At 45.8% G+C, this 26,637-nt stretch overlaps 1 protein-coding gene across 1 annotated transcript; it reads right to left on the reverse strand.

Annotated features, from left to right (window-relative positions):
- Window positions 1-6,055: 6,055 nt before the first annotated feature.
- LCMT1 (leucine carboxyl methyltransferase 1) lies at window positions 6,056-26,411 on the reverse strand. Its single transcript, XM_034065552.1, has 11 exons — window positions 26,048-26,411; window positions 24,776-24,867; window positions 24,190-24,311; window positions 22,674-22,750; window positions 21,960-22,021; window positions 13,844-13,946; window positions 11,899-12,019; window positions 11,047-11,148; window positions 10,536-10,627; window positions 8,473-8,570; window positions 6,056-6,960 (listed from the first exon to the last, which is right to left on the reverse strand). Exons 1-11 carry the CDS (start codon window positions 26,143-26,145, stop codon window positions 6,938-6,940), a joined length of 990 nt encoding a protein of 329 aa, XP_033921443.1. The 5' UTR covers window positions 26,146-26,411; the 3' UTR covers window positions 6,056-6,937.
- Window positions 26,412-26,637: the final 226 nt, after the last annotated feature.

Below are 26,637 nucleotides of genomic sequence, written 5' to 3' on the forward strand. Positions count from 1 at the left end.
GCAATCAGCCGCAGTGATGGGTGTTTGTGATGGGTAATTAAGGATTGGGTTTATAGGTGGCTTTTCCCCTCTCGTAAGCAAGGGTAAAGAACAGCATGGGAGGTTTATGGTGTTTTCACAGGACACTGGGATGGGAAGGAAATTTCCACTTACCTGTCCCAGGGAGGCCTGTGCTGGCCACACAATGGACAAACACCACACTGGAGCTATGGGGGAATCCAGGCACCCCTGAATGAGCCCCTGTCAGCTCATTTCTCCTGCTGAGAGCTTGCTCCCTATAGAAAACAGGTTGTAGGAATCACAGGAATATGGAGAGGGAACGCTGGGGTTGGTGGGTCTTTGGGGCTCCTCTTTGAACCCCTTACACAGACCTATGGAACAGGAAAACACCTGATTCTATGCCAGCGAGAGCTGGTCTCCAACAGGTTCATCAAACCCATCCCTCCCCATGTCCCACAGCACAACCAGAAGGGAGTTCCATTGGGAAGATTTTAATTCAGACGAACGGAATGCAGATTTCATTTGTTTGTCAGGGTATTTATTATGAGAGATTAATGTAACACGTTCCCAGATTTCATCTGGTGCTTCCTACCCACAGCTCTCAAAGCACTGGGGGAGTGATGCTGGCACCATATCAGGGTACCCGGAGGGGGCTGAACTGCCCCATGGCACCAGGCACCAGCACTGGGACATGCCCTGGGAGCCAGCCCATGGCTCTGCCCCTCCTTGGCCAGGCCAACAGCAGGAAAGGAGCTGCTTGCAGATGCTGATGCCATGCACATGGTGATGAATGCGGCTGATGGCAATGCCATAGTGCCTGGACTGTGGCTGTTCAGGCTGCTCATGGTGACTCCAACAGCTGCAGAAGGTCACAAACCAGAAGGGAGGATTAACCCAATGTCCTTGGCTTTTAAACATTTACCATCATTGTCTGGGGAGCAGGGACATTTGCCTGAGCCTCCCATAGGGAATGCTCCATGTTCAGGCTACATTATTGCTAACCAAGCACAGGGCAGGGACCCCTTCCACTGGAGCAGCTGCTCCAAGCCCCTGTGTCCAACCTGCCCTTGAGCACTGCCAGGGATGGGGCAGCCACAGCTTCTCTGGGCACCCTGTGCCAGTGCCTCAGCACCCTCACAGGGAACAGCTTCTGCCTAAGAGCTCAGCTCAGTCTCCCCTCTCTTGGGCAGGTTCAAGCCATTCCCCTTGGCCTGTCCCTACATCCCTTGTCCCAAGCCCCTCTCCAGGTTTCCTGCAGCCCCTTCAGGCGCTGGAGCTGCTCTCAGGTCTCCCCTTCAGGAGCCTTCTGTTCTCCAGGCTGCCCCAGCCCAGCTTTCCCACCCCACAGCTCTCAAGCACAACACACGTTCCATACTTGACTGCTACAGACCCATTTTAAGCTCCATCTTCCTCCTGTGCCACCCCGAGCAGGGGCTGCTCCAGCACCCACCTCCTGTTGAGAGGCCCCACGAACACACAAAGCAACCAACCCTGCGCTCAGCACCCTTTGCCCATCCTGGATAAGATTACATACTTGGCACTAAGGTTTGCTCAGTGAGCGGCAGAGGAACTCCGCTGGGGGAGAGGCGTGGGGATGAGCAGGGATAAATCTGCTCATATTAGCAGACACTTATTTTTGTCCTTGTTTGTGCTTGCACCGATTTGTTAAATGAGTGACAACAGCAACTGTGTCAATTGGGAAAGGAAACGGTGGCACAGAACAGGCATCAGCGCTGAGAAATCCCTTTTAGAACAGCAGAGAACAGCTCCCGTGTCCATCTCCCTGGGTGGGAAAGCCACAACACCCCTGTTCTATCCAACACCCACTCCCCACGCATTGCATTCTGTTTCTCCTTGCTTCACCCTGCGGATCTGCAGCGATTCAGTTGCTTTTCCATAGGAACCACAGCACCAAAACTCAGAAAGCACTTAGACACTTAAGAGCATCTCCAGGTGCCATTAACACCTCTGAAGGCTGAAGTGCAGGACTGGAGCAGATGTGGACTCTTTCAGAGGACAGAGGTCTCACTGGGGTCTATACAAGCAATCACAAAGGATTTCAGTGCTGCACAATGGGGTTGCTTCAAGGAGAGGCCTCAGCACCCGTGGTCAGCTCTTTTAATAAGCCATAAAAGCAAAGGCAACCCATTTGACACTGCCTTATCTCACCAGTGTTTACCTTGGAGCTCCATAGCCCAAAGGATTACACAACTGTTGGTGAATGAGAACCTGCACAAGTATGTGCAGCTCATAGCAGTAACACGGCTGAGCTGACCTCTGCCCCTTTACAGAGCCTATCTTGCAGAATGACTTCACCTCCAGTTGCTACCAACCTGCTCCCGCACGCATGGAAATTTCCAAGGGTTCTCCATACACTTACTGGTGTCTGCTGGAACACAGGGACACATTCAGGGCAGTTCTGGGGACTGAGAAGGGAAAAATACAGGATGAAGCCACACTCAGACCTTAAATCTGGCATGTAACATTAAAACCCAGCGAGCTCTCAAAGGGAGGGATGCTCCCGGTCCCAGGCAGCTCACACACGTGCACATCTTCCCAGTCACCCAGCACTTGGCTCCCTGTGACTATCCCATAAGGCTGCCAACAACAGAATGTTTCCTGCCTCAACAGCCACATTTCCCTTTGCCCCAACAGCACAGAGACCTCAAAGCAGCTGTAAGTATGAAATGAGGAACTGGTAACGCTGCAGAGAAGCTTGAAGTGGTGTGTGCTAAATCAGCAGCTGCTTTCCAGTCAGTTCCTAGAGCCAGATAATCCCTGTAAGGAGCTCAGTGATCGATTTTTCTGGAAGGGGACTAGTTTTATGCATGTTTTGAGCAGGCAATGCTCAGACATGGGTAACGGGGGTGGAACACAGGCACCATGAAGTGTGATCATCTGAACTGTGGTTGAAGCTTGGACAGAGCGAGGACCAACACACAGGGCTCAGCGTGGAGCAGATCAGAGGATGCTCTTGTGCCTGACAGAACAGTTTGTGACAGCAGCTCAATGGCAAGCAAGGACCACGCTCGGCTCCCTCCCTTTGCCATGGCAACTGGGCATCCTCATCCTGCAGATGCTTCACAACTGCAGGCACGGGGAGAAGCAGAGGACTAACATCACCTTCCACCAAGGACAGTGACCAGACACAGCTCCATCCTGTTACCCACCTTTCCTGGCTGACCTTCCTTCCCAGCCACCAGCTCCATCTCCTTCCCAAGCCCCATGCAGGTCCTGGCTGTTGCCTTCACCATGCTCTCCGAATGCACAGCACACAGGAGGGACAGGCTGACTGCCCATCCCGCAGTCAAATGGAGCAGGACAGGAGGAGATAGAGCTTTTCAGGTGCTCCATAACTCAAAACACAGCAGGAACATCACAGGCTCCATGCTGCAGGGGACTCAAAGGAGAACTTTTCCCATGGATGACATCAAATCTCCTGCTGTTATATTTACAGACATAGAAACAATATTCAGTGGGAAAGAGGAAACTTGTTCAAGCACTTCCAAGTGATCTGCAGCAGCATGGCACACATATGGCTGTGACACAGAGACCAGAGCTCAATGCAAGGCCAATACAGGACATCCCCATAGCAAAGGGGACAGTGCTGTGCCCTCACCAACAGGTACCAGCAGGCAGGGCCAGGCTAAACCCTTGAAGCATCAGAGGAAACTGCCAGAGGGGCAGCAGGTTGCAAGGGAATGCTCGAGCTCCATAGCTGGAACAATGCCTCCCATCTCATAGTTCATTCAAGCTTAAATGATTTTCCTTTTCCCTTTAAACAAAGGATGTGCGGGGATGAATTCTGCTGCACTGTCAGTACCAATAAACCAGGCAGAAGTCTGGGCTGGGAACAGAGGAGAGGCAGAGATTTGCCATGCAGCTCAATGGAGCCGCTGCTGACAAGCAGAGTCACATAAAGCACAGCAAGCAGCAGGCAAAGGCCACCTCTCCTGGCCAGCAAACCTCTCTCAACCTTTCCCTTTGCAGCCAAATAGCACTGTTCAGCAGCACCAGGCACTCTCAAATGAACTGAGGCAGAAGATTGATTTCAGGTGCTGTAATCCCAGGAACCAGACTGCCTTTCACAAACCCCTTTCATCCTGGTGTAACCCTGAAGCACAAGGTGACCTACTTCCTCCACCACTGCTGCCAACCAGTCCCTTGAAGAGCTCTCACAGGAATGGTTCCCCTTCTCCTAGCTGGGTGCTCATCCATTCAGCTGAACGGATGCAAGACAGACTCATCTAGAGGGAGAGCAAACAGGGCACCATTGTGCCTTCCATCCCACGGCCCCGGCTCTGCTCCTGTGCCACATCCTGCAGTGCTTCCCTCAGACGAGCAAATTACACAGGGACCTAAAATAGAAATTGATGAGCAGCAATTCCAGCAGCATCTGCCTCATGCTGGCAGAGACATCATTTCCCACCACAGACAGGATTAAGCTATGACAGAGATGACAACAAAGACGACTGACGGCACAGGAGAGTCTCCTGGAGAGAGCCACATTCAAGGCCCATTGATATGACAAATTCAACAGCTCAAAGGTTGCATCTCAGATGTCAGCTGGTTCAAAGGGAACACATTTGTTCCAGGGGAGGTAAGACCACAGCTCCCCTTCATAAAGGGGCCCAAGGGGGGTTTTGCCAAAATTAAACTGATAGTAGACATGGGCTTTTACAACTACTAAATAAAATGTATTCATCTTACTTAAAAGGAATCAGCAGGATAGTCTTGTTGCCACAGAACAAGCATTAGTCACTGCACTAGACTCCTGCAGTGCAGAGGGTGTTACAGGGCTGCTGGTTTGTTGGTGGGTTTTCAGTTTCTTTAATCCCTTGTTCTTACTAACAGAGATTAACTGTCAAGTAACATGTCAAACTTGGCTATGAGCAGATCTGTGACATTACACATTGTCTTGTTTCTCTCATCTTCATATTTAAGCACCTTTGACTCAGCTATTTCAGGCAGTTTCTGCATGCTAATTGAAATCAAGGTTTTTCAGGACATCAGGTCCCATAAGTGCTCATGCAGCACCTAACAGAGGTGATACCAATGCCAGCAAGTCAGATCAGAGCTGTTTGTGGGCAGAGATCAAGGAGCAGGATATCAAAAGCAGCAAGGCAGAGCAGCTGCACAGCAGGAATGAGAAATATTCAAACACTCTTGTGTTTTATGTAACCACAGTGTGAAACCAGAAGGCAAACCCAGAAGCTGCAGGCCACTGAATGCAGCAGGATAACTGCCCCTGCTTCCAAGAACCTGTCTGCTCCCAGTCCAGGGAGCAGGCAACTGCATGGGAAACCACCCAGAGGCAAAGCCTGCAGTCCCTGGTTACAGATGCTGTGCTCAAGAAGGCACTTGGATGGTAAGGTGTAAAACTGAGACCTGTCCTGGTCTCCTGCATCTGCACAGAGAAAGGCTCAATGCTACTGCAGACACAGCCTGCACGCACCTCTTAATGGAAGATAAGCCCCAACATCTCAAACGTGCAGGCATCAGCATACCATTGATATTGTTATCTAGGAAGCAAAGGTTATAAGCTCCTTTCATAACTGCACAGTCCATCCCTGCCCTTTGGGGGCACAGAGCTTGTGTGAACACTCTGCAAAGACAGAGCAGAACATAAACCAAATACTGTATTTCTGAGCCTTGGCATTCAAGAAACCAGCTTGACACAAAGGTGACAGCAGGAGGCCTGTAGCTGCCAGTGACTAAACTCGGTGATGGAGAGGAGGGCAGTGCAGGGAAGGCTGTTTCCTTTTACTGCTTCTGTTGCTCTGCAATTATCACTGTCACTTCTGAGAACTCATTACTTTTCCTGGTATCTCAATAATCCCCTTCCCACATCTCCAGTCCAAGCCCACGTCAACTGTTTCCAAAGCCAGGTATTCCCACACCACAGAGTCACACACAGCATGAAAATGGTTGCTTATGCTTGCAACTGCTTTAAAAAGACACTCTTTTTGGCAAGGCTCTTGGTGAAAGAGTTAAAAACGCAGTCACTAAACCAGCTACAAATAAGTAATTTCTAATGAGTAAGACACTGGGCAAATTATAAACACTAAACATTTATTGTTTTTCTCATAGGAAGGTTGCAAGACTCCATTTCAAACAATAGCAAAAGGTCTTTCACTGCTGTTGGGATTTTGTTTTGTTTAAGGGAAAAGAAAGAATGAGAAACTGGTGTAAAGATACTACCAGAAGCAGTGCAAATTTAGAGTCATCTCTTTGTTACCTTCACCAGCCCAGGGTGAACTGCCAAGCTAAGCCCTTCCCAGTGAAATAAAGCCTGTGTTCACATCATCCAGCTTCTCGTACATCACTGACCAAGACTCACACCTCCCCTTCTTCTTTCCACACACCCAGCACAGTGAGAGCCCTGCAGCACCAGTAAAGCCTGGAGAAAGCTGACACGGTGGCACTGCATCAAAATGAAACCTCAACATAATGAAAATGAACAGGATTTAACTTTCATGATCAGCCATGCACAGTGCAGAGATACCCAACAACGCAGCTCACCAGCGTGCGTTCTCCAGCTTCTTGTCACAAATACATTTTACACATCCACAAGAAGACAAAAAGAGGAAAATGGTATCACCCAGGAAGACTTCACTTCCAGTTTTAAACCAAGGAAGGCAAACTCTTAAACAGGAATTACTGACAACTTATGGAAGTCCATCATTGTGTATCTGGGAACGCAGGGAAAGTCTTGCCTGGTAACAATTGCTCGCAATGGGTGCCAACAGTCCATTAGAACTCCCAAAAGCCAACAGGGCAGTGACACCTGCAGCACCCATCACCTCCTGCACTGGCACTGCTTGCACAGAGGCCAGATGGAAGCTGGCACATGCAAAGCCCCATCATTTCTGTGGTCTTGTCTCCAGCAGAAGGCAGTCATTGTGGCTTCGGGCTCAGCTTCCCTCCAGCAAGCCCATCAGAACGTGATGCTTGCAAGACCTGTTTGAGAAGGGGGTATGGAGAAACAAGTGTTTAATCTTATGCTACAGGTACTTCACTACTATTAGGACAGGGAGACATGGGGAAGAAGGATGCTTTGAGAATTTCTGGGGGTTTTTTCAACTTAAACACGAAGGAATTGGTGGGAGGGGAGGAAACGAGGAAACAGGTTGAGCTGTACTTTTTTAGCCCTTTTCTGATTGTGATGCAGCAATTAATGTGAACAAGCCAATCTGAAGGAGTGCTGAAGCTCTTCGTGACAGAAGGAACAACACAGTGTCTGCCCATGACATTTAAAAAGAGAAAGCTGAGGAAAGTACCATTAAAGAGGGCAGTGAATTCACACTGGATAAAGGAAAGCTGCTTTAGATTAAGGCACAGCCAAGCATTAGACATCTGATTATCTCCTCTGAGATCTGTCTTTTCCGACTTCTAAGGTACACTGTAACACAACCTCAATACCCCAGATTGTCCTAAACATTCCTCTAATCACAGCAAAGAATAATGCTGGAGTTCCCAGAAATACTGGCTGCTATGAGCTGGGGAACATTTTGGCCTCAGCTCCTCTAGTTCTGTATTACAGGCATCACCTTTTGGCTGGAAGAAATCAAATGAAACCACATTTCTGCAGCTCAACACTATCAAAGCTGTGGATTCAGGCAGGCAGAGACCACAAGCTCACATCTCTATTACAGCAGGATATCGAAGATCTAGTTTTACCAGCTGTATCAGATGCTTTGCTGCTCAGTCTGGCTGCACAGCTTCAGCCAATTACATCTATTCCATTTGCTCAGGAGCAGACAATAGAATTGGCTCCTGAATATTGCTTTGTCAGGAGCAAGGGAAGGGTAGAAAAGGAGAAGAGAAAGGGATAAAATGGTGGGCAGAGAAGTTCTCTAGAAAGACTAAAATCCCTGAAATTGCAGAGAGAAACAGAGCTAAAACTGAGCCTGTAACACAGTTGTCTTTCTTATTTGGACAAAGAATGGCTGCAGACACCCATCCTTCCCCTGAACCATGATCCTGGGAGAAAGGAGCACAGAAAACATAAGTCTCAAGTGGATGTAAATGGGGCCAGTGCAGAAGAAGATTGGGCTAAGGAATGCAGATTTATTTTTATGTTGTCAGGACACCATGGTTTCATATACTGTGTGCCCATATGGTGCTTTACATGCCTGGGATTTGTAAACCTCTCAATTAGCACTGATAGTATAAAGCAGGCAGTTATTTATGGTAACCCATACGGCATCTTTCAGTGTAAGGATTCTAACTCCCCTCTACTGCATGGGCTTCCTGTTGGGCAACTCAGATGCCTTATACAAACCCTCAAAAGGCTGTGGAGGAACAGACATGAGACACCCTTTGGGAGGTGTTCACAGCCCCAGTGACACCTCAGCAGACCCCATTCCTGTGATGGGGTGCTTCTGTCACATATCTGGTGTGCACAGTCCCAGCCTTCCTACATCAGATCTCAATGTGAAGGGTCACCTACTAGGTGTTGGAGAGCATTACCCAGATTACTGCTGTCCTTTGAAGCCCAGCAGATGCAGTAGTGCTGCATTAGTTGTTCAAACAGCTCCTTTTCATCTAGGAATTCAAGTCCTTCTATCCTGTAGGAATAAAATACAAGTTGTGATGCCAGCTGGAGCCTCAGTACTGTTTTTAATGTATTCTTTCATGTGAAAACTATGGTAAATAAGGCAGTTACCCCTCTAGTACATTAACACAGGTATTTGTCCATACCAAAGATAATACTACTCCTTCCCTTTGCTGTCAATGAATGAAACAAGCAACCCCCAAGATGTTTTCAACTTCTCAGCCCTGGAAATTCATGTCTGGGGACTAATATGTGTAACTTCCCACAAACCCCAGTACTTGTCTTCTAACCCCTTCTACTGCATGTACCTGGTCTTGCTGGATGTAAGCAGACACACTAGTGCATCGTAATGGAAGGAGATCTATCTTTACCAAAGGATTACAGGGAACAGTTGAAGATGGCATTTTCTCCAGACAATAATAAGTCCATATTATGTCTTGGAAGAGTGATGGGTACACCAGTGCTGTTCTAACAACTCTCCCACATGAGCTCATGATGAAGCACAAACCAAATGGCATATACAAGATCTGAGGATTTGTTTTCCTAAAATGGCTCCTGCCTAGGCTTCTTAAAGCAAGATCTTTGAATGTCTTCCACTGAACAAATGGGAGAACTTCTCCCAAGCTGTGCTTGCTTTAAAAAGTTTAACCTGGCAAATCCCTCTCTTCTCTCTACTTAAATACCAGAGTGCTTAATTTCCATGCTAAATACTTGGAAGGGCTGTTACTGGGGATCTAAAGTGAGGCAAAAGTTCTTTACAGATGTGCAGATGCTGCAGAAGATGCTTTTGTGAAGACTTCCAGAAACAGAAAGCATTATTTGCCTCATTAATACCAAGGGACAGAGTTTACATAACCTGTCTCTTGGCATCTGGAACAAGAGGAAGGAGCTGAACAGATCTAAGGTAGACAAAAATGCTGCAAGAAAACAGCACAAGTTATGTCTCTCCACAAGTGCCATATGGTGCAGTCACACAGTGAGTGTTCCCATTTAAACAACCTATGACTTCCAGTCTCACCTGTTCAGTTCTGTGCTTTGAGAAATCCCCATATGTGAACACTTATTCTGACCAAGGTAACTGGTTTGGCTAATTCCAGCTATAGTTAATGAATGACTGAGTAATTCACACTTCACATTCTACAGCTCAGAATTCACTTACTAAAACTAGTTTCCTCCTTTTTAGCTTTTCTTTAATGCAAACAACTTAGTAAAATCCATGGAGATTACTGTTACAACAGCCTTTGGTTATACCCTCTGTGTACTAAGCTCTGTCTGCAGACCCAGCAGCCTGGCTCCTGAAGATGATATGAATGGAAGATGCATCCATCTGTTGAGAAATAATCACACCACACTGTTGGGCACACTTCTCCTCCCCCTCCCTCTTTGCCTGCACAGTAAACCAGGTCATAGCTCTACATTTCTGCCCTGCCTTGGCTCATTACCTAAATATGCTGCCAAGAAAGAAGGGAGGGAAGATCAGGCCTGGCCATTTTCCACTCATAGTGAAAATGCAAACAGATAAGGCCTGGAGCAAAGACCTGGATGTCATCTCCCTTGGGGACATGAAAAGTGGCTGTCTGTTCTGAGGGTGTTTTAGGACTCCACTGCATGCCTCTAGTGTTGTGGAGGCTGGATATCCACAGGAACCACCTTAGGTATACAAACTCCACACAGCATTTCTGTAGCATCTTTTAGTTGCAAACTGCTGTCACAAGAAGCTTTACATCACACCCAAATAAATCATGAGCACTGCCAGTCTACTCCTGGCAGCAATAACCCTCTGGATCATTAATGCTGCTCCAGGCATTAGCCTTCAGGCTCTGCAGAGCTCCACTCAGACATGTTCTGTCTACTTAGCATCTGCACAGAGCCTCCACTCCATTACAGTAGGGGATCCCGTACTACATATCGATGTGAAACTACCTTGGAAATGGCATCTGAAGATGACTTTTGGCTGCAAGCAAGCTATCAGTAATACCTTTTGACATCGGCCTGTGGCAAAAAGCTGTACACTTTCATCATATCAATGGCCTGTGCAGTTTCCCAGCCATTTAGCAGCAATCGTTGCCTCTGTGAAGTAAACAAGCAGCACAGTTTTCAGACAACTCAAGGAAAAACGCCAGAGAACAGCTTTTCCCTAAGGATTTTCTATGCCATCTGCCTGACCTCTTCTTTGAAGAGCTCTTACACTCCTTTCTAAGCATGTGCTGTTAACCTCTGTGCAGAGAGGACAGTGGGATAGATGGAGCTGTGTTCTGATCTACTGCTGTTCTTGTACAGTTACCAAACGAGGTGACTAACAGGAAACCATGGCACTGATTACAGGGAACCATGTAAGGGAGATAGGAAAGGATTTCAGCAGGTAGCAGCTGCTCCACCAACCCTGCTTTGGCCATTGCTCTGAACCTTACAGCGCATACACAGAGGAAGAAGTTGCAGACAGGTTAAGTTTGGTATCAAACACACACAAAGCTCTGTGCCCCTTTTACCTGAGAGTCTAAGGACTTGCAGACCTCCACCCCAGCCAGGTTACACTGTCGTCTCTGCAGGTTCTCAATCATGATCTGTCCAAACCGGTCTGTCATGTTCACCTCAGGTAGAGAAGGAGACAAAAGTGTTCCCCCTTCCGAAAAGAATGTAAGCCCAGTGAAAAGCAGTAACTTGGTTAAACTCTTGAATTGTCCACGTCACAAAAGGTACAGGATAACATTAAATTAAGCTTTGCGTTCTTACACCAGGTCTCATTTCCCACTGCCACAATCTCCTCAGCTACCTCAGGTTTACAAGCTGAGTGCTAGTTTAATTGGTGACAATGCTGCCACTTGGACTTGGGCACTGAACACTGACTCTGCTTCAAGTTGATGACAACTTGGTTCAGCTCTCCAGCAGTGATTTACAGCTTGGAAGATCCTGTTTCTAATTCCTGGAGCCACCTACTTCCCCCAAGCAGCATTTACTTCCATAGAGAGAAGCTTGAGTTCATGCTGATGTGATTTTTGCTCCCCTTTGCCAAAGAACACAGAGAGGCAATTATGCAATGTTACACACTCACATCCAACATTCAGCACCATTTCTTCTTCCTCTGTCTTAGTTAAACCAATATTCTGTGGTTTTTTCCACATATGGATTAAGTCTCAACTACTTTGGCTCAACATAATCCAGAGTTGCCTTTCAGAATAGCTCTGTATTGCATACGATGAGCTTTCCCATCTCCAAGGTAAAACGCATTACAGCAGAAACTGCTCTCTCTACAAAAGGACATGGCCCACTCTTATTTCACAAGCAGAACTCCCACTCTTGATGACAACAACTCAGGTCTGAAAGTGCCAGTTTTGTTTTACCTGCTCATAGTTGATGAACATCGCCACTGGGAAGGTGCTGGCTGCCCACTTCAGGAGACTTGCAGACTGCTGGGGGGTCATGTAAACCAGCACACACTCTGCTACCAGCAGCGTTGGCAAACTTGGAAACAAAATACAAGAGAACTATTTCTAGCAAAAGAACAAGTAAAATCTATAAAGAATTAGAAGCAAAGTAATTTGTGTCCCCAAAATTTCTTAAAAGAACTACACTTCTTATGAATTACACATTTAAGACTGAATAAAATCACTTCAGTTGCCCACAACTGGGTTTTCCATCAGGCAATGAATTAACCACAGCGAACTCCTGGGGTTACAACACAGAGACTTTGGGAAACAATCTCCCCATAGTCAGCCACACTACTGAGGAACATGTATTCTCCAAGTCTTCTCCGAGCTGTGCGCATGAACTGGAGTGCATATTGAAAGTCATGCTGCAGAAGAACTGTTCCCTGTATACACAATGTGCTCTCTCTCAGAGATCAGTTAAATTAGGAATAAAAATGGAAAAAGTTTTCTCTTGAAAGAAGTTCCATGAAGAATTTTAATTAGACAAATGTGTTCAGTATCTGCAAAATAAGCTCCACTTTATTATCTAGCAAAATGCAATCCACAGTTTGCACATTGCCTCTTCCCCCTCCATCCACAGAGAAAGAAAAATAGACATCTACACGAGTAGTTTTGCTCAGAATTATGGAGTTTTCTTTTAATTGCTAGAATGAAAAGGGAAAAAAAAGTCACTAGAAGCAGGAGAAATCCCACAAGGAGCAGCAATGTAGGCAAGCAAGGCAAGATTTCAGAGGATGGAAGTGTAAAGATTTAAATGGCAATTTGATGCATTCTGCTTGCCCATATGCTCTCTCCCACCCAGCCAGATAGCTGCTATTTATATATCTTATATTTGAAAGGTATGTCCATCATCCACTCTGAAAACTTAAATCTTGCCCCTTCCAGAAACCTAACGCCTGAACAATAAACCCCCAGGTATTAGCTTCTGGAGTTCAATTCTCATAAGACTCCATGGCAATCACTTGTCAAAGGTGCAGGGAACAACAGGGGGGTTAAGTGGAGGCAAGAGAAAATAATTACAAAGATAAAACTCTGAAATAATTGAAGACTGACAGAGTTATTCTTCATTTTAGCAGCTGAGCTCCCAGAAATCTTGACTCATACAGCTCCTGGGGTGGAACATACTTGCTGCTCTAGGTACTGCCCATCACTCAGCGCTGAAACTAAATGCAACTGAACCAACTCTTTCAAAAGGCAATTTATGACATTTGGATACATTTCTAGTTAGAGATTCCCCTTGAATAACTTGGGATTCGATTGACTAAATTTCAACCTAATTCAAGCAAGGGGTAACTCTTTGAGAGATTTCTAAGAGAGTTGATTCATGAAGTAGAGAAAGAAAACTGATGTGAGCTCTGAGGCAGAAAATGGCTGTTGAGGGAACTCCTCCCCTTCAGGGCAAGGGATGGGGAAAGCAGGAAGGAATCACACTTTCCTGCTCTGCAACAAGAGCTTGAAATCATGTGAAAGGATCACAGACCCCAAAGAGAACCAGCCATGAGGAGCTCATTCACAGAAGCCATGCTTCACTCCCCACAGTGTTTTAAGAACAAGGAGCAAATAGCTCCATCATGTTTGGTCTTCCCAGAAAGGAAGAAAACACAGTTTGCAGAATAGGCTACACAAGGAACAACCTTCCTTCAGCAGTGGAGCTCTGGAGCAGTCCCACCAGTGCCAGCAGGCTCCAGGAGGTGTCTGCTCAATTCCCACTGCTCCAGGGGCTCAGGAAAAGGTAACCATGGAAATAGCATAATGAGCACTGGCTGTAGCTACTGTATGCCCAAGCCTGACTTGACTCGCTTCATGAGTACTTTCCATGAGCCCTCATAACCCCCCCTGAAAGTGAAGATAATCTTACTGTACATCCAGGTTATGTTTCTTTAGCTTTTCCTCCAGCTCTGATGAGAAACGGAGGTCTGCTCCTTGTATGGAGTATCGACTGGAGTCCAGGCTATGAGAGTCTGCAAGGTGAAAGGCTAAAGGTTACAAACAGGAAGGAAGGTGAAATTAGCAACTAAGGATTATGCAGGAACAGGTGAATTTGAAGTGAAGGTTTAAGCTGTTATACCTAGCATCAACAGCAATCTCTTCTTTCTAGAGCACTAACTGCCCTTCTACCTGCCTGCTGTGGTTTACAGATGGTGATATATCAGCATCAGACTCTGCCACAAGCCTCCTCCTTCACTCGGCAGCCACTCTAATGCAGATGGGTTATCCCACCCGTTACCATGGTTTCAAGGAATGCAGAGAGAAGAAAAATGCGAAGATTAAAGGTGTGGGGAGTTGTTTTGATTGTAAAGTCTTTTTAAATGACCCAATGTATGTACATGAGGAACTACATTGAAAAAAGCATACAAATTCCTGTAAAACTGAGTAAGAGTAACAATGTTCCAAATATTAACAATAGATACAGCTGTATCAATTAATGATATATAGTATACATGAGTATCAGACAGATTTTAGTGCCAAAAGAAGTTATCATTTAGCCTCTTTGTATGCTCTAGCAATGGTATTTAGTGTGGAGTCCAGTTAGAAAAGCTATTCTGAGAAACAAATATTCACCCTGGCCTACAACAGGCAGCAAAGCTCCTGCAAACGCTTTCCAACATGGAGGAGGAACTAACACTGAAGTCAAAAGATGCTTTGCCACCCTAGAAGAACTGGAAGGAAGCCAGCAGCACCACGAGCATCTTGTCATCAATAATTCTGACAACCAGTTGCAATGCATTGCACTCGATGAGCCCCCATATAAAAGCACTTTGCACGTGCAGCATCAAACCCACTTAAAAACAAAGTTCTGCAGGAATAGATCATTGTTCTTTCATGTTTCAACTTTACTAGAGTGAAGTGCCATTAGGACAAAATAGCACAAAGCTTCCTCTCTTACCATACATGGGTAACAGAGCAAGGGATAAAATAAGCTAAGCACTGAAAAACCCCACGGTGAGAGTTTGAAGTGGCAAATCCATATGTGCCTGCAGTGGCGGGCTTGGGATCAGCTGCAGGCAGACACAGCTCCTGAATGGTAACACAGAAGCAGATGCCACGAGCTACATGAAGAGACCCAGAGAAGCCAAGAGGCTGAAGAGGCAGAATGAAAGGGTTCCCAGTGCAGGAGAGGAAACAAAAGAGGAAAGACAACATTAGTGGGGGAGTGGAAAAGACAACTTCTTAACTGAAGCGGTGCTTCTAAGTGTGGGAGATGCGCCTCCATTTAGTTTTAAGTGACCAACTGAAAACAGCACTAAAGAAGTGACAACAGCATCTTTCCAGCAACATTTCTGACCAGAGACAGAAACCAGAACTGTTCATAGAGAGTTACAGAAGGAAAAAAAAAGAAGAGAGAAAGGGAAAAAAAGTTGTGCAGCAAATGATTCAACATTTTGAGTCAAGGCTTTTTTCCATGTGCATGTTCTGTAATAGCTTTACTACTTCCCACTCCCTTCTATTTCAGTGATTACATCAAGGCCATGATAATGGCATCAGAAAAAAAAGCCACACAAGAACCCCTCACCACACACAGGGAAGTATTTATATAGTGGTTGGTTTGGTGTCCAGAGAGAGCACAGGGTGAGCATCAGCACCACAATTAGCATGAAATGAATGCAATCTTCTTGTCCAGCTTCACTGACCTGGCCACACAAACACATTCATTATAACCAGAAATAAACAACAGTTTTTAAGTGATCCAGTAACAGCAGTAGTAGAGACACTTCAGAAGTGGAACTGAATGTCTCTTGCTCGCACCACACTGATTCAAGCATTTTTATCACTGAAGAGCAGGAAGGAGCAGGTAAAGCAATCACCATTCCTAACATTGGCTTTAATGAGCCTGTGATACCCCAACAAGCCACAGAACTTCTGTTATGCTCTGACATGGTGGGAGAGGGGACAGCCAAAGGAAGCAACCTGGAGATGCTCAGCATCAAGCTGTGCAGCTCAGTAGATGGACAGGTTGTGGACATGTGAAAATAAGGAGCCTGGCTATTCAAAGTTAACTACTGGGGAGAAACCAACTCAACACCAGACTGGAAAAGGTTTCTTTAAGGATGATTTGATTCAGTGGAAATAGTCTCCAAACCTTAAAGCCAAATATATTCATGCCTTAACACGGGAGTCCCTGCAGCAGAAAGGCCAAGAAAGCTGACGAGGAACAGATTGTCTCTTCTCTTCAGAAGCCTTTCACTCCAAATACAATCACTTCACTCCCATTCCCAGTATCCGGCTGCCTGGTTCCCCTCCTCTGGTCCATTCAAACAGAATGTACTTGTTCCTCCACACATTTTGCTGCCAGCTTCCCTCGACTCTCCATTGATGGTTGTTGGCAAACACGAGCATAGATAGTACTGAGGCAGAGCAGCACACGCAGTACACACAAGCTGATACAATTGCTAAAAATTGTACCCTTTACACATAGCTGAAAGCACCTCATTTAATACTTCCAGAATTCATAGATTTCAACATTTATAATCCACACTTTTATCCTAAAGGAAATGTGAGGGGAAAATATGGAATTTACATTAGTCAATTTTAAAAGGCAAGGAGAGGCACAAGGACAAAAAGCAAGAGCAAAGAGTTTAAGCTAAGCCTCCTCCAAACTTCCTTGTAAGATTTCCTGCTAGCTTCCACCTTTAGCCTGCACTTGGCATTAAAAATAGCCTTTTATAGCTAAAGCCAAAGAGATGATACTTAACTAGACAGATAACTTGAAGACTTTAAAATCAGACTTACAACAGCTCTATCACTTCACACTCAATAGCAGACACTCATTGCAAGGCTGCTGAGAGCTGGAGTTGCTGTTGCTCCCACCCTGGAGGCTGAAAGTCCAAGTACAGCCATAAACATCACAGAAAATGATGTACTGGTACATGGTCTGGCACCAATTTCTCCTTTATTGCAGAGCTTGATGCTCTAAGTATGAAACATTGAAAACCTGCTGCCACCCTGACTGAGCAGCGCTGGTACAAGTGTGTTCTACAATACCTGCCTCGACAGAGCAGCTGGAAGGAAAAAGCAAGTTTTGGCCTGGTAACACAGGCACAGGGTCTCCATTGATATTCTCTTATGAACAAGAAGTTTCTTTTAACTGAATCAATTCCTTTGCTGTTAAAACCTTACTTGTTTTTCTCACTGTAGTCTCACCCCTCTGAAGGTATCTGCCACAGGGACCTCAGCAGAGAGGAGAGCCCTGCATGCTCCAGCAGATCTGTGCTGCCAGTTCTGCTGCCTTCCCTCCAGGCTGGGATGGAGACCCCCCAATGCTTCACTAACATGTACATCACAGCCACCTTGTTGTGACTCAGGCCAACTGCCCTAACGCTGGGATACAAGCAACATTTCGTGGCTTAATCCATTGAATATCCCCCATTCCAAGCACTAATTCCAAGCCAATACTTCATGTTGGTTTTGAGCAAAGTTGTTTGGTCATGATGCTCTTTTCTGAAGCATGCAGCTACCTTATGGTTTTGTGATGCTCACACTCAGCACGTTCAGCTATGTGCAGTTTCTCTCTTGTATTTGCCTGGAATGAGGGTTTGAGAAATATCAGATTCCAATTTCATTAAAGAAATACAAGGGAGGGGAGAAGAGGCTGCCCAGACAAGCTGTGGCTGCCCCATCCCTGGCAGTGCTCAAGGCCAGGTTGGACACAGGGGCTTGGAACAAGCTGTTCTAGTGGAAGGTGTCCCTGCCCATAGCAGGGGTTGGAACTGGATGAGCTTCAAAGTCCCTTCCAACCCAAACCAGTCTGGGATTCTAGAAGTGAAAGAACAAGCAAATGAGCCCCACTGCTCCAGCCCATCCCCTCTGCCCAACAGAGACTCCCAGCTGAGGTGCACACTCCTGTTATCTGTGTGAAACGCAGCAGAGAAGGTTTTGCTCTGCTCATACCATTTGGATGTGTGTTTCCCATGACTCTTGGCACAGAAATAACAATACAAGTGTTTCAAATTTAGACGTGATTTCAGTAACTGAAGAGTAGCAGCAGTTATTTATAGTTGCCTTCTGACCTGCCTGCAGTAAAGTTTTTCTCCACAAAAACATGCCAGTAAATGTTGATTTACAGCAGCCCTCAGGTACTCACCTGCTACCTTAACACATCTGCTGAAGCAGCACTACATAACCCATCACAGGAGCACGAAGCACAGTGTTTCCTCTGCTACAATAACCCAGTGAAACAATTTCCTGGAGGTTTTCCAACAGACAGCATGCAGGATGCTATTGACTCAAACCCCTTTCATTAGGATTTTCATCCTAAGGTATCTTTAGCAGCCTTACAAGCAACCAGCTCATACAACCTATTCTGCAGACTCATAGCCATGATAAAGTCTTACTCAGGTTGTTTAACTACAACATCAGAACAGGGTACGTGTCAAAACACAAAGGCATTTAGCTTGTATTGCACATGCAGGATCATCCCCAGTGCCAGGCGCCAACACCCCTGTGAATGGAAACACTGGGAAAAGGAAACTCAACCAACTGGACTAGATGGGGCAGGAAGCACACCAGTGGCACTGAAAGGTAATAACTCATTAAAGCATAATTAGCACCTGCAAGGTAGCAAAGGTGGGGTGCTACATTGCCAGCACGAGTCACTGCACCATAAACCAGTCAGTGCCATTGAACTTTGAAAACTATTTAACCTGATATGACCATAGCAATGTCAAACCACTGCAGACTCCCTGCTCAACCTTGGAGACCTCAGGCTTCCTAGAAAATGCCAAAGCTGTTCAATGCCAAGTGTCATTTTCCTGCATTCAAGGGCAGAGGCCACAGATATCCACCCTTAAATCGCAAGCCATGCTGTCACTGCTTTGGGTAAAGGGCAAGAAGGAAGCAGATGTTGCCTTGAAGCTGATGAAGTTGTCTATTAGCACTAGCCTCATGAAATGAAAACATTTAGTGTGACAAGAAAAGCAGGAAGAGAAAAAAGAGTGATGTCCATTGATATTAAAACTCGAATTCCAAAGCATCTAAGCAAATTATTCCTGATATAATTATATATAATGATTAATACATATGATATATTATATATAATATAAAAAAGAGAAAAAGCAGTGTGGAACCATCCCTCCCAGTGTTCAAGGCCAGGCTGGACACAGGGGCTTGGAGTGGAAGGTGTCCCTGCCCATGGCAGGGGGTTGCAACTGAATGAGCTTTAAGGTGCCTTCCAACCCAAACCATTCTATGATTCTGTGAACTGATTTGGCAGAGGGAGAGGCCAGAACAACCTCACCCCAAACCCAACAGAAATAAGGAACATTCCCCTACCTGGAAATGCTGCTTCCTTATGCCCCACTATGCTCCCTATGACAAGAGGCATTCCCAGGACACTGCATTAGTATCAGGTCAGACTAAAGGTCCTCCTACTTTGGTATCCTGCCTCTCCCAGATGCCAACAGAAGCTATCTAGGGAAAAGACAGAGCATAAACATGTGCTGCTAATCCTGGGGTCTATGCTGTTTCCTATCTTTTTTCTTGGAATCCTTACATTTGGATCTGGATTTCTGGCCCATTACTGAGCCACTGTTTTCACCTATCTATTTATTCCAATACCCAGATCTTGTATGGGGGCAGCAACATTCATCCAGCATTGACAGTCTCATTTACATGTGAGGCACTATTTTTTCCACCCATGTGCATCACTTGATATTAATCCACATGGAATTTATCACCAACTCACTAAAAAACAGGATTCTTCCCCAGTTCTTCACCACTCTGAGGAGTTGGGACTTGCCAACGAGCTGCCACTCACTGATCATTCCACTCTCCTAATTATTTCTTGGTGTTGAACAACAACATATCCTAAAGTGTAGATCTCCATCTCCTTCCATAATGAGAATTAACAGCATATGCCTAACCTCCATCCCCAGCTCTTTATCCATATGAGAACCAGTCCTTCCCCCTACAAAAACCATGCAACTTCTTTGGCACACTTTGGTAAGTGATGCTGCCAAAACACATTTCTTAAATTCAAGCACTAATTGGATGTCCTTCCCCACTATATCTGTTGACTCTTACGGTGAATTCCAATAGGTTTGTGAGGCATAACTTACCTTATCAAAAGCCACATGGGCTCATTCTCTACACATTATATTACTCAAGTGCTCCACTATGTCTGTTAGTTTCTACTCATTTGTCCATTAGAGATATCAGTCCTACTGGCTTGGAGTTCCCTAGATTTCTCCTGCAGCCCATTTGAGCCACAGCCACCACCTTCCAGTTCTCAGTCCTAAGTTTTAAAACAAGATGGTATATAGCAGTTAGTAGCTGAGTGAATTCATAGCCAAGTTCCTATAGACATGTAAGAAATCCCTATTCATCTGACTGTTTATCTACTTATTCCACAGCCTCTTCTGGTGGCACTTCCACACGAAGCAGTTCCATTAATGTGTCCTTACAAGATAGCTCCCACATGGATTTCACTTGAACTGACCTGCGGTTTTTGAGTGCCACTGCAAACTGGGATTCCACAACACACTCCCACCTGCTCCAAGTTATCTGACAAGATGTTACATCCCAAAGATCTCAGTGTAATAAAGCCTACAGCAGCCTGGTTACTGTAAAATTGCTACCCTAGGGTATTTAAAACGCAGCACTGAGAAAGAACAAGAGAAACACCTTTAGAGAAATAAGCCACTCCAATACAAACAGTGATTGTCAATTGCTGTTGGCTGCTGTAACTTACTATTAATAGCTTCTGATTACAACACACCACTGCAACTTGATAACTTGGCAGTTGTTTTGCTGTATGACACATATCTACAGCTGTTCAGCAGCACCAATACTATCAAACTCTTCTGATCGACCTTGTAGTGATACCTTTTTAACAGTGTTAACATAGCAGATCTTATTGTATATGAGAGACATATCACAAGGTCTCCTGGCTGAAACACAGTGGTTCTTAGGAGCAGTTTTAATGAGATGGGGCACTGGGCTTTCATTTTTCGAGACTTGAATGCATGATGAGAATTCTGCCACTCAAATGACATCTAAAAGGTTGGTAGGTTAAGAGCCTCTAATATGAAGCAATAAAATGTGCATAATTTGCATTAAAATGCACAAACAAGTCAGTGTGTGGCAGTACTCTGATCCAAGTTAAAGCACAAAGAGCCGTGGGGTGAAGCACCTACACCTTGCCCCCAGAAGCACCTCCTCACTCTCTGCACCTTTCCTCACTCTTTGGAAGGCTCCCTCAAGCCCCCCAGACCCCAAGTTGCTTATTAAAAGCACCCATACATATGATCATATCAGGACACAAATCACTGCTGGCTCTGCTTTAAGGTCACATCTGCTAACACAAGTTAGTTGGTATGGTAGACACAGATAATCCCAGTTCCTCCTAAAGGGTCCAAAGCAGCTACTACAGTGCTGCACTAAAAACATTACTCAACAGAACCCAGGATTTTTTCCCAAAGTAAGGATGATTTCAAGTTACAGTCCCGACTCAAACACAATGAGGCTAAAGCCAAGACAGGTCAAGCATATTCCATGACCAGAATCTAATGTCCTCTTACTACTAAAACGAAACAGATGGCTCTGGCTCCTGAGGATGGACTCTGCAGGCTCTTTCTTCTGTGAAGACTCTGCTAAATTTAAAGACTTGTGCTCTTAATGAGACAGGAGAGAGAAGAAAACACTCCACAGATATTTTAATCCAGTACACATGACTATCAGTAGCACTTTCCTTTCTCTGTGGCAGAAAAGAAAACCTAACTTAAGCTATATAGAAGAGAGAAAAAACCCCAACAACTTTCTGGCAGACTAAAACCCCTTCAAGAGAAGACATCTCTAACATGCTGCAGAACAAATGGGCAAGAGTCTGTAAGAGAAGAAAGAAGCTTCTCTTCCCTCCCAATTCTCTGTCCAAACAGCATTTCAAACATTAAAAGCCTGCCCACATAGCAGAACAAAATGATCAGAAAAGTTTTAAAAGTGCTGCAGAACATTGCAGACTTCTCTTTAGGATGACTCACCTATTAGAAGAGAGTCCCCTGAATGGGATTCCATAATTGGTTTTGACAGGGGAGGTTTTGATCTGTGGGAAGAAGGAAGAAGCATCTCTGAGCAGTTAAGCTGGTTTAACAGTGTGAATACAATTTGATTTTTTTAACATATAAATGTGTGTGTATGTTAAAAACAGACAAGAGATACCTCTGCCCTCTACTGGAAATACAAACGTCTGCAAGTTCAACTTACTACTAAGTTGCAGTTGAGTTTTAGACCCAATGACTCGAGTTCTGAGGTAATCTATCAAGAGGATTCCTGACACTCTCTCCAAGCATTCTCCATAAGCCCTCATGTACTAGTTCAGACAGAATATTCCTGTATCACACGAGCTATCCCACCTCTCTAACAGAATATCAGGTCTGGGAGTTTACTACTGTCTTCAACAGTAAGAGAAGATGAATTAATGGCCTCTAATCATTGTGAGGCTTCCCCTGCCCATTCTATTTGACATAATTTAAGAGTAAAGCCTGCTTGCCTCCCTAAAGCTTCCACATATTAGCTTCTGCAGTGGGGAATAGTGGATACAAAGCCACACGTATGACTTGCCTGCATAATGAAACCTCCATTCCAAAATGAGTTTCCCAGGAGAGAGATGAAGTAATTGTAGCTTGCCACTCATGGCATTTTGCTGAATGACATTCAGTTTCACACAGCTAAACACAGGTTTACACCATACTTACTTGATGTGATGTATTTTTCTTGCCACTATCATAGGAAAATCCACTTCAAAATATTTTCTAGGGAGAAGATTTTCATCCTAAGAATTGGAAAGAGACTCTAGAATCAGGGACATTCAAGTTTCACATGCACATGACAAGATATAACCTCCTTAAGTCCTGAACAGTTCTGGTTTAGTTTACACTGGCATTGGTAACAGAAGTGTTAACAATGTCCCACAGCTTAAAAATCCCACTAAAACAACAGTAGAGAGGCATCAGAATGCTCTCTAAGCATTAAGGACATTATTTGGCTTTTTATGCAATGCAGCAATCCTAGACACCAGATCACTGGAACAATGTATTCCAACAATGTACTATCAGGATCTAGAAGAGCACAGCAACAGGAAACTATTACAACATTTAACATGCAGCCTCAGTATACTCTTCTAAGAAGGGAATCAGGAACATTTTGCACAGGTTTACACAGAAAGTGACCACATTCCACAACCTGTCCTCAAACAGACATCCAGACTAAACACACATCAGTACTCCTCTGCTACAAAGAAAGGGAAAACCTCTTCTTTTCACATTGTCACTATCTGACACCCTGATGGATAAACTGTGCCAAGTTTCTCCCTATGCAGCAATCCTTTTGTGATGGATTTGCACTGCAAGTTCTAGCTTGTCAACCTCATGAATTTCTAAACACAAGATTGAATCAGCCAGAACACTGAAGCATTCAGATAACTGGGTCCCATCTTCTATATGTTAATGATACCACACCTCTTCACAAGGAGAGAGAATTGGAACTAGAGGGCCTGCTTTAGCTTTTAAAATCACTGCTACAGAAAGTTAATAAAACTGTGTAGTGACAGCTTTCATAGGAATGCAGGTAAGAAAAAAGCTTCACCTCTCAGAAACAAAGTCATTCTTTTTTCCCTGCTATTGAATGAAATGTAATGAATTGTGACCAAGCAAAAGGCATCTAGCTGCCTTGGGCTTTCTTCCAGACACCAAACGAACAGATGTAAATGCTAATGAGAAGGTAACTTAGAGGTGTGTGCAGTCAAATGATCCTATCAGATAGTATCAGAGTGATCTGCATTTTTGCAAGTTACATAAACACAGACATGTATATTTACATATATAAATTCACATTTACATACATAAAGTAACATTTAAATCAAGCCTCTACGATCCTGTACTTTGGTACTTTATTCCTGGCTAAATATAGGATAAAAAAAGCAAAACCTTAAGGCTTAAAGAGGACAGGCCAAGGTGGCATCAAGCTCTGCTCCTGGAAGTCCACTAGAGGTCAGCTTCCTGTCACACACTTTTTGGTAAGTAACTGAAAACTGCACCGAGATTTAAAGGTACCTAAATTAATCCTAAGCAAGACCAGACCTGAGGAAAGACACAGCCTGGCTGCATTACTCTTTACTATAGAACATAACACCAACAAGCCCTCCCAGAAGAGTACTCCAGGCACCCACAACCCTTGTGTGCAGCCCAGCTCAGTGCTCCCAAGTGTCATTACCTTCAATCTCCAGAACAAGGTGTCCATGCCAGCCCCCAGATTTACAATCTGACAGTTGCATTCTGTCTTCTTCAGAAAAGCTTTAATCAGGTAACTGACTCCATGGACACGGGCGTAATAGCCTGTTAACAGCAGCAGGAAACAAGGTTTGGTTTTCATTATTGTTTTCACTTAGTACTTGATGATTAACACTTGTTAAGATTTTTAGGTAGCCTTTTAACAAATGGTGTTTCTTAGCATATGTAAAAGGTTTGATTGATTCATTTTCATTATTAATAACATCTGGTGTACTGATAAAACAAGTTTTAGTCAAGTTTCACCTGGAACTGAGCAGATTGATTTCAGCTGGGGAGCACAATTTGCAGAGACACACCCCAGTGTCCTGGGTCAAAACAACACTTCTGATTGCTTTGTAATGATTACTGCACACTGAGGCACAGAAAGATGTTCTATTAAGAACACAGAAAGCAAAGAAGAGTTTTGATTCAAATTTCCTATGCTGCACAATACCCAGTATCAAAAGGTTTTTCCAGGTTATAAAGTACATATTTGAACTGTCTTCATTCCCATTCATATGCCAACTTGCCTCTATTGATTTCAGGTGCTTTTCTTTCTTTGGCTTGTCTCACAAAATACTGGATGTAAGGGTCCTTCCAGTAGCCAACACTTACAGCAAACCTGTCCAGCAGAGGGGGGAAATGAGAGAATTAGGAAATAAAGCCATTGAGATTTACTGTAAAAGACACATACAGGCTGAAGAGGTCACTCTCTGGCCTGGGGGAGTACATGGAGACACAGGTTACAACAATCTGTTAAATCAAACAGAACCCCAGACAGGTTTGGGTTGGAAGGGACCTTAAAGCTCCTCCAGCTCCAACCCCTGCCATGGGCAGGGACACCTTCCACTGGAGCAGCTGCTCCAAGCCCCTGTGTCCAACCTGGCCTTGAGCACTGCCAGGGATGGGGCAGCCACAGCTTCTCTGGGCACCCTGTGCCAGCGCCTCAGCACCCTCACAATAACACATGGAACTATTTCAATTAAGAAGTTACATGAAGTGTAGTTAACTTCTTAGCTGTTGCTATATTAAACAAGCAACTTTTCAATGGCCTTGGCACTGTCGGATGAACTTCTGCAGGTGCAGAACCTAACCTCAAATGTTTCCTCCTTGAGGACCAGCAGATACAGGAATTGTCTGCCCACAGCTCCTCATGAGCACTTTACTCATACCCATCACCATGCTATGAACTGTGTGCCCTAGTTCCAGAGCTTCTAGAGACCACTTTAACCTAGACAACAGTGCTATTTTACTCTAACAGAACTCACTGGCATTAGGGCTGATTTGAAAGGGTAAACTAACACAACACCCAACAATCTGCTGCTACCCCAGTAACAAACGGATGGAACAAAAGGCAGCAATAACACCCACACAGCAGAGCAGCAGCACTGACCCCCTCTCCCAGCCCAGCCTGCAGAGAAGAAGCAAAGAACAGGAGAAATACCAAGGGATTTTAACCGAGATATTAAACATGAGTGAACTTCCCGACCCCCCTATTAGCACCGTGCACGCTGCCGTACAAACAGGCTCTAAGTCGAAAGCCGGGCAGTGCTCTGGAGCAGCCCTGGGGGACAAACCCAAGCCAGGCCGCGCTCTCACAGCGGAACGCACCGTGTTCTGAGCTCTATCCCCCGCAGCCGCTGGTGCCCCGGTGCGGACACAGGCCCCGGACCCCCTCCCGCAAACAACGGGCTCTACCCCTTTCCTCCAGCCCCCTTATCCGTGAGCCGGCCCGCACTGCTCCCAGTCCCCGCAGCACCGCCTTAGTGGTACCGGAGACCGTGGCCCCGGGACACCGGTACCGTTTGCAGACGGACGCATCCTCGCACGTCCCCCGGACCGCCTCGTCCGCCTCGTCGATGCCGCCAGGGGCCAGACCCTCACAGGCAGTGGCCGCCATGGAGCGTGCGAGACCCGGCCGCCCGCCCAACGCCGCCCCTCATTGGGAGGCCTCGGCGGGGCTGCCCACCGGAGCTCGGCAGCCATTAGCCCACGGCCCCATCCATCCCCACGGCTCCCAATGAGAGAGCGCAGGCCGCAGTGCTCCGCCCAGGAAGCGGTGCCGGTACCGCAAGGGGAGCTGGGAGCGGTAGTGTGAGGGGATGCTCGGTACCGGAGCCGGGGTGGTGCGGGCAGGAGCCGGTCCCGAGGAGGGCTCCGGTACTGCGGGCTCCGGTACTGCGGGCTCCGGTACTGCGGGCTCCGGCAGCACGGGCCCGGCGTGGGCACCGCTCCTGAGGCGGCGGCAGCGGGGGAATCTCCGTCCGCTGCCGCCCGCAACATCCGGGCTCTGGGCGGGACATCCGGTTTACCGGGGGCGTAGCCGCTCCCGTACGGACACGTGATATAGTGGGCGGGGCCGGAAGTGACGGTGCAGGGCGGTGTGGGCGGG

The sequence above is a fragment of the Melopsittacus undulatus genome, chromosome 8, assembly GCF_012275295.1.
Source record: "Melopsittacus undulatus isolate bMelUnd1 chromosome 8, bMelUnd1.mat.Z, whole genome shotgun sequence".
Classification (NCBI taxonomy): domain Eukaryota; kingdom Metazoa; phylum Chordata; class Aves; order Psittaciformes; family Psittaculidae; genus Melopsittacus; species Melopsittacus undulatus.

Excerpts from the sequence above, each read along its gene's own strand:
- LCMT1 (XM_034065552.1), bottom strand. The coding sequence starts at position 26,145 with ATGGCGGCCACTGCCTGTGAGGGTCTGGCCCCTGGCGGCATCGACGAG. Across the intron at positions 22,022-22,673 it reads AGAAAAATACATCACATCAA|ATCAAAACCTCCCCTGTCAA; the intron begins GTAAGTATGGTG and ends TTCTTCCCACAG. Across the intron at positions 10,628-11,046 it reads GCAAGTCCTTAGACTCTCAG|AGGCAACGATTGCTGCTAAA; the intron begins GTAAAAGGGGCA and ends TTTACTTCACAG.